Source organism: Lygodium microphyllum, chromosome 1, assembly GCF_053477565.2.
Source record: "Lygodium microphyllum isolate KBCC chromosome 1, Lygodium_microphyllum_v1.1.10, whole genome shotgun sequence".
NCBI lineage: Eukaryota > Viridiplantae > Streptophyta > Polypodiopsida > Schizaeales > Lygodiaceae > Lygodium > Lygodium microphyllum.
In genome coordinates, this window is record NC_141135.1 from 83,271,303 (window position 1) to 83,279,752 (window position 8,450).

At 39.5% G+C, this 8,450-nt stretch overlaps 1 protein-coding gene across 2 annotated transcripts; it reads left to right on the forward strand.

The window, feature by feature from the left end:
* Positions 1-5,511: 5,511 nt before the first annotated feature.
* LOC148041329 (ATP-dependent Clp protease ATP-binding subunit) lies at positions 5,512-7,759 on the forward strand. 2 transcript variants are annotated; one of them, XM_087678948.1, is made up of 2 exons: positions 5,512-6,252; positions 6,935-7,216. In XM_087678948.1, the coding sequence occupies exons 1-2, from the start codon at positions 5,671-5,673 to the stop codon at positions 6,989-6,991; spliced, it is 639 nt and encodes a 212-aa protein (XP_087535074.1). In that variant the 5' UTR covers positions 5,512-5,670; the 3' UTR covers positions 6,992-7,216. The 2 variants fall into 2 exon arrangements, with proteins under 2 accessions (XP_087535074.1, XP_087535071.1); XM_087678945.1 differs by lacking the exon at positions 6,935-7,216 and adding an exon at positions 7,281-7,759 and having other exon boundaries at positions 5,515-6,252.
* The last annotated feature ends 691 nt before the right edge of the window (positions 7,760-8,450 follow it).

Consider the following 8,450-nt stretch of genomic DNA (forward strand, 5'->3'; position numbering starts at 1 on the left):
TTGCTGAAATCCTTCTTCGACAAATTCTTTACACATGAAGATTGTGTATATCAATCTACTTGCTGGAAATTATCTCTATCACAGCATAGGTGTGAACAGAGGCTGGCAGAGAAGTGTAAAATCGATTCGAGAGTATGGCAATAAGAGCAGCCCGTCGTTGAGGAAGAGATTTAGAGAGGTAAGGTTTTTAAGCTCTAATAAAGCTTAGCCTTTAACTTAAGCTTTTTAATTGAAAGCTCCAACTAATCGTTTGACAGCGTGCAGGTCGAGAGGATGTACTCGCCGAATTTGACGCCTTGTAGGATGTGCTGCCATTGCGATTACTTGATTTGATAGAATTAAGCTTTTTAAAAAGCTTATTAACCTTTGTAACTTCCAACTAATGAAAATTGACTTATCTTCTTCTCTGAGAAAAAAACATCTTGATGAAGGAGCTTGGAAAGTGATCCTTTGCCATCAAAGAGTAGTCCTTCACGATCCAATAGCACAATAGGGGATTGTTTACCACCAGGAACACACTGGTATTGACGGATTGACTGTAGAGCCTGTTCATTCTAGGAGCTTCGCCTTCGTGCGAGATGGTAAGCGATTGGAAGCCCTTGATCTCAACTTCTCTCTGATACCATTAGTGCGCAAATAGGATGTTGTATACAAAATAACTTAAATACATGTTATCGCCCAGCGCTTTCAATTGATGTGTAGAGTAGGCAACAGTGGCAATGGAAAGCGCTGGGCGATAACATGTATTTAAGTTATTTAACAAAAATTATAATTTTTTATGGACGCGTCTTAGGCATAGCACTAATATTTATTTTGGTGCGCTTATTTATTGAAGTGCTTGACATATATTTATTATTTTGGATGCACATGATGCACGGTTCAAATATTCATTATTGGACATTGTATTTGGGTAGCCCAAGAGTCGAGCAATACCCAAATACAATGTCCAATAATGAATATTTGAACCGTGCGTCCATGTGCATCCAAAATAATAAATATATGTCAAGCACTTCAATAAATAAGCGCACCAAAATAAATATTAGTGCTATGCCTAAGACGCGTCCATAAAAAATTATAATTTTTTCTAAATAACTTAAATACATGTTATCGCCCAGCGCTTTCCATTGCCACTGTTGCCTACTCTACACATCAATTGAAGCATTCACAATTGTTAGAAAACAATAAAATTAAACCGACAAAAGTGGATACTTAGCAATCTTCAACTACAAAATAAATAAATAGGTTAAAACTCTGTCCTAACCTTAATTTAATACGAGCGTGCACTCTGAACTCATAAATGTTGAGAGTGGAATTTTGATGCCGAGAAGTGCTTAAAAATATTATGAATATCAATTGAAAAATATTCAACGTCGAAGGCGGCGGCTCGACCTAGGACGATTTTAAGCGTCAAAGTGCTTTAAAGGTGCACGAGCAACACTTGTTGATTTTTGATAATTTTTCAGACTACCGTGCGGGTTGTCAAGAGTTACCGGCCAATGTGGGATGTCAAGCCGGATGCCCAAGATTTTCCAGAGCTCGATTTGGAGTCCGGACGGGAAAATGGCCAAGGAAACGGTCAAGATGCGAAGGGGTGGACAAAATTTGGCCAAAATGAGTAAGTGACCCTTGGGAGCCCAACTTTTAATATGGCATGAAAGTTTCATGCAAGAGAAGCATGAAATCGTGGGAAGAACATGGCGCCATCTACGCCCGAAATTTGCGCTCATGCTCTTGATGATCAATCTTCAGCCTCAATGCAACCCACCCAAGTGATCATTGGCAGTGATTCCCCTCTGGATGCTAAGTCTATCGCAGCTCTTCGCCCGTCAAATGGTGGCCTAGATGGAAATCTCTGATTTCAGTCTTTCTCTCTCCTCCCTCTCTCTCCCTTAAGAGGTTGTTCTTGTATGGAAGAAGACAATGAAGAATGATGGAGGAAAGCTTGTCCGGATGAGACCGGATTGCTCCCGGGTGGATGAAGACATGAAGAATGCTGTTCTTGAGGATGCTGGACATTGAGTGAGGGCTGACACGCAATCCCATAGCAAAACTGAGATCCCGAGACACAAAGCCTAAGCGGTAATTCAATTTTTATGAAGAAAAATGAGTTTTTATGATATTTGGGTGATGAAATATTGTTCCCATGGGCTGATTATGTGCAATGTTGTTGTTTGCTATGAGTTTGATCACTTTATGCTTAGAAAATCAGAAAATCATAAGTGTTATGACTAAAATTAATGGTATAAAACCCGTAAAACACGCGTTTAAGAGGCAAAATGGAGGTTTTTTGCCAAATAAAGGGGAAACATGAGATATAACATCAATAAAATCTGAGATTCTATTGTCAAAGAACCTAGGGGCCACAGCCCACCATAAATCTCAATTTCTAGTTATTTTTATTGAAAATAATAAAGGAAAAATACCAAAAAATAGTAAAAAATGAGTTTTAAATGGGAGAAATTTAGGAAACGATAAAAGAAAAATTCTAGAAAATCACATAAGTGTTTATGCAGTGTATAATGATGGTAGAGCATGAGGTTAGTCTTGGTTTACCCTCATTTCTATGTTTTTGTCCGTATTTATTGCTTTCTCTACAAAGAAATACACATAAAACGACTCTTACACCTATCAACAATTGCAAAACATTAAACGATAGGGTGAGAGGGGAGTTTGAGCATTAAAATACACTCTTAAATCTGATTTATATGTTGCATCATGGCTATAGGATGTTGTTTTAAAATAAAGGAAAGGCAGCATGAGCGTAAGGCTCGGTGTCTCTCCTCGTTTCAATACATAAATGTTAGTATGGAAATCATGAAAAGATTGGTTGCGCACGATGCACAACGCTGATTTTCTATTGTTTGTGCACTAAACCATTCACATTATACACTATGCATGGTTCATGGTATCGAAAGAAAAATCTCTTGGACTGCATAACAATTGTTTTCTTAGGATTTTGACCCACGATTGAGAGTGTGAGGTTATCCCTTGCCGTAGGGTAGAGGGTCGGTTTCCTAAGGGACTGTGAAGTGAGGAAGCATGGCATATCTCCTGGAAATATGAGAAATATAAAAGAGAGGAGTTTGTGCTCGTTTGTGTTATATGTTTAGCAGCGCATCAAAGGGCCAATCCCTGAGATGTAGGAGAGCTACAATGGGACTCCGACTATTAATCGGTGGAGTGCCTCCTATGTGTGTGTGATCGTGGCATTGCCAATGTATAAGGGTTCTCCCTCTGAGGAGTTTTAGGGAAACGTTGGACTATAAACTATAAACGTCGGAATTAAGCTTTAGGGTAGTTTGTCCTTTAGCATTAGATTGACGCTCCTGGTCCGCGAGGCCATGAGAGTGTTTGTGTGTCATGAGCATGAGGTTTGGCTAGTGCCATAGCTAGTGCCGGCCCATTTTAGGTCCCATTAAATGTCCATTAATTTAAATATGTATTTTGTGAAATCACTCACTATGGAATCACCCACTTACACATTAAATTAACATGATGCCCGAAAAGGATAGGCGTCCTCGTCAACTTTTTGCACAAGGAATCCACCTTGTGTACGAGCTCGACAAATAAATATAGTTTTACGAAATCCACCGTGGTCTCACGGAATCCACCGTGCAATATGCCTCCTCGCATCAAGTTTGGTCAACTTGTTCGACCATATTATGAACCTTCCCTAGTTAGCCAAGGAATATTCCCTTTACCGTCAAGCCGAGGGCTCTATCCTTGGACCCCTATCAAGGGGCCACTAGCCCCCTAAGAGCCCCTAGCCAAGGGCTGCTTCTACAACCCTCAAACCCCAAAATAGGGACCCCTGATAACTCACACACCCCACAACTTGATGCATTGTGCCTCAAGTTGCTATCAACATAACTACTCTATCTAACCCAAAGGTTAGATCCACAAATGGTCACTTTTTTTCCATCCGACCACATAGACCTTATCTAATATACAAGTTAGGACCTAATGTTTGTGCTCACACATGGCTTTTCACCATAATGGGAGCCTTACAACTTTGAGCACGATGAATCATTGGTGCCACCTTACAAGGATGGGACATTGATCATATCGAATATGTATATAATGTCCAATGTGTCCCGAAAAGAATGAAACTCCCTTAGGGTTAGTACATGGGGGTATATCAATGATCACTTTTAACTTGGTGATATCTATAGCAATGCCATTTTTGGATATCATGGTGCCATAATATGCCTTTGTGCTTGAGTTTCAAGGGATTTAGTAACACTCTATACTTCTTCACCCTCTGAAATACATTTTTTAACATCTCAATGTGTTGTTTCAAGTTTGATTTACACACATGTTATCTAGAAAGACTTCAAGGAACTCATAATATATCCTTAAAATTTGTGCAATCAAGAATTGGAAAATAGGTTGTGCATTATTTAAGCCAAAGGTCATGACAATATGCACACATATCCCCATTATTTAAGAATTGGAAGGTAGCGAGTGTCTTAGTTAAGGCAAAGGTTACAATATACACAAATACCCCCATTTAGTAGTGAAGGGGGTCTTGGACCTATTATCTTCATGAACTTGCACTTGATTGTATCCAAAAAAATATATGTTTCTTTGGTTTTTTTCACTCTTTGTGTGAGGTAAAGGGTAGTTCTCTCCATTTGTGTTTTATGTGTCCATTTTAGCCCCAGAGAAACACTTCCATTGTTGTGACTTGTAATAATGAACTAATAAAATTAATAGGGCATTGTGGAATTATGGCATTTAGATTCTTAAAATAAGGGTTGACTTTTATTATCCTAGTAATCTACCGTGGTCATGGTCTTTGAAAGAGATGGATTTTCGTGTTGTTTTTGTTTGAAAGTGCTTGAGAGAAGCAAAATCATTATTTGCATAATTATTGGATTACTACAAATTTGGAAAAAAATGATCTCTTTTTTAGAAAATGCCTCAATTTAAAGAAATCAAACCTCCCATGAAACCTTATGCGCATGAGCATTAAACAATCTAGCATGGGTGATTATGTGTTACGTGGTAGTGGATAACCATGAGGATGTTTCGTGTTAAGTAAAGCTACCACGATCTATTTACACAATGAGCATGTGTAACTTCATAATTTGTGAAGGTTGATCTACAATATTAACTTTTAAGTGGCTTTTGTGAGGTTTCCATGTGTGTGGACTTTGGTATGCATGGGAGTCCATCATGGTTATTGCTTTGAGTCCTCATGAGCACGGGTGTAAAATGAATGAAAATGCATATCCTATGAAACATTTAAGTCTATATGGGAAAAAAGGGTGCACTATGTGTGTGTGGTTGCATCTGTGTCAAGTTAGTTGAGATCTCTCCAAGTGCACAAAAATGATGGTTGGATAAAATGCAAGGGACTGAACTCTCAAGAATTATCATGTGTAGAATCTATTAGTAAAACTGATAAATACCAATTGCCACCCATAGCGTCCTCCCATGGACGAGGCTAGGGACCCATGGGCCATGTATGAGTTATGTTTATAGTGAATGACTGTGAGGCTAACAAGAAAAGGCGCTCCGCTAAACACATGGACCAGAGAGCGCGCGGAGGGCAAGGCTCTCCTCTCTCTCTCTCTCTCTCTCGCGTGTTCGTTTCTTCTATACACATTTCAACCTTGCGAGGTGTAGTACCACCGCGTCGGCAGGTTGTTGAGTCACTCGCTTCCAATGGCGATGGCGGCAATTCAGCTGTCGTCGTCTTCTTCTTCTGCTACTGCTGCTCTGTATGGCAAGCTGGACGAGCGGCCTCTATGGATGGTGGCTGCTGCTGACATCGCCATTGCGAGAAGGAGGCGTCTTTTTCCTATTTCTTCTTCAAGAAGAAGCAGGTCCGCATTGTCGCGGTGCACTGTGAGGGCGACTGCAGTAGAGCAGGTGGGGAGCTCGGAGGAAGCGACGCGGGAGACGACGAGGGAGAAGGGCGGCTGTGAGGTGGAGATAAGGACCCTGAGGGATTGCAGGCTGGGCATAGCCATGTATCCGGACTTTGTATACAACGCAGAAGGGGGAGGAGGCGTGGGCAAAGGAGAAGAAACAGAAGAAGAAGAAGAAGGAGAAGGAGGACAAAAAGAAGACGGAAAACGAAGAAGAAGAGGAAGAGTGGCTGTGGAGTTCGACACGGACAGGCTCTTCATCCCGCCCGTTCAATCCAGCACCACTCGCTTCCTCGGCCTGCCTCTCCCTCCCTTCGTCTGCATCGAGGTCCTCCCCCAGTCCCTCAAGGGCTTCATCGAGAGAGAAACTGGCAAGGTAAAGAAGACACTCACAATTCCTTCCAATTCCACTAGGGACCGTCAGTTCTTTTCTCCTTTCAAAAAAATCAATCAGCAATTGTTTTGGGTTTTTGGAACATGCATACATCTATGATTGATTCAATCAACACTTATCCGAGAACAAGCACCTCATTAATTCAGTCAATTGGGTAAAGCTTCGTGTTCCTTAACCTTCTGGTTCGACTTATTATCAATCCAATCAAGAGTTGTTGCAAAGCATGAATCCCTTGATTCAAGTTGTAGTTGTTATGCAACATGAACTCATTAATTCAAACATGTGCAAACTTTGCACACGTCACGACCCTAGTAAAGCGTGCACTTTCTTTATGAATAAATTAGAAGGATCTCAAAATGCATTTGATGCTACTGCCATTTCTTATGAAAAGGTGAGTTACATGTCAATTCTATCAGTAGTTGTGACATGTTTAGGATCTATTTAAACTTTGGCATAATTGTACATAAAAGATGGGTGCATGTAGGCTTATAAAAATTTATAAAAGTGGCTTCCCATCCAATGTTTAAGACTAAGATTCACATTCGCCATCTTCAATCCCCATTGGATAATTCAATTGGATAGTCAAGCTCTCCTTAGAGCACTAAATTATATGCCTCATACGTCATCTATTAATCTATCTTATGTACTCTCTTCTCAATTGTAGATTTTCAAGTGGGACCAGGTCATTGCAGGAATAACCTACCACATGCTACACTCATAAGCTTCTAGAAAGATAGTCAAAGCATACCTATTCAAATCAATTTCTCTATTGCTAATGGTAGTATATTTGTAAGGATTGTGTGTGGTAGATTAGGGAATGCAGCTTTGTATGTTGGCCCCAACATGATCTTTTCCCTTAAATATGGGGTAAGGATTGGGAAAGGCTTGTCAAAAGCATTGTTGTAGAGAGCTACTCTCGTGAATTCAAAGCATCAATTTACATTGCTTATGATCTTTTATGAATTTTTTTTTCTATTGTTGACAATGTTAAAGTTTTCTTATGTTAATAGGTGGAGCTAGAGTTTTGTGCAAAATTCATGTTCTCAATTGGTACTTGGTATAGAGCTCCTCCCCTTTTGGTGGATACCCTTCTCACCACAGAATTTACAGAAGGACGCCTTCGAGGTGGCCAAGGCATGAGAATGAACTCCCAAGGTGAGTGTAGGCTAGTGGGGGTTGCCCCTTTGGCACCCATTCAAGATATCTTGCTCAATGCCTTCCTAACACTTCCCACAGATTGCTTGGCTAGCATGGCTGCCAAGTTTACATTCTCTCCTTTATAATTGATTCTTTTCTAGCTACCATACAAAGGGTATTCACACCTACACCTAGCCATTTTGGGTTGAACTTTATTTCGACTTAACATGAACGAGTATATCTTCTGTAATTGTAAAGGATATACATTGATAGTTCTCATTGAATAATGAGATATCCAAGCATATCTTCTTCTTTTTTAAAGAAAATATTTCAAAGCTCAATTATTTTAGTATGTTAGCTCTGTATAAATATTGTTTTGAATATGTTGGGATTACTTGTGGTCAAGGAAGTCCATTTGTTCTTCTCCTTACTATGGTTATAGCTTTTCTCAAAGACCAAGGAAGAACTTTTCCATTCTCTTTTAGTGGCTAGTGGTAATGAGGCAAGGTCTTCCATCTTAACAATGACTATATAAGGTTTAGTGTAGCATCTTACATCTTAAGCTTCATAACAAGTAGAAGAGTGAAATTCTCCAAATGGGTGTGAAGGAATCTTCTAAAGGAAGTTTGTTGTGGATCGTACTCAATTGTGATGTGTAAAAGATCACGCAATGTGGAGACAAATGATCCTTACTTAGTCATGTTGTTTAGTGAAAGATCGACATGTAAATCTTGGATCTATAACTTGTGAACATGTTGTTGAGATCAATAAAACTCTTTGTACGTAGCACCACCAAATGACAATATCACTAGGAGAAAAACATCTAAAACCTTTCTTATAACATCAAGGCTATAGATATCGATTTCTCTGTAAGATGTATGCCTAAAGATGAGAGACTCAGCTTCTTAAGATTGAACAAGATTAAGGTGAGACTTTTAGAAAAACATACTAATTTCTAAGGGGCACATAGCATTAGTTATTTCTTCACACTTTCAATATTTTAAGTATAGTTTTGGTTAATCTTGGCATCCTGATAATGGAGT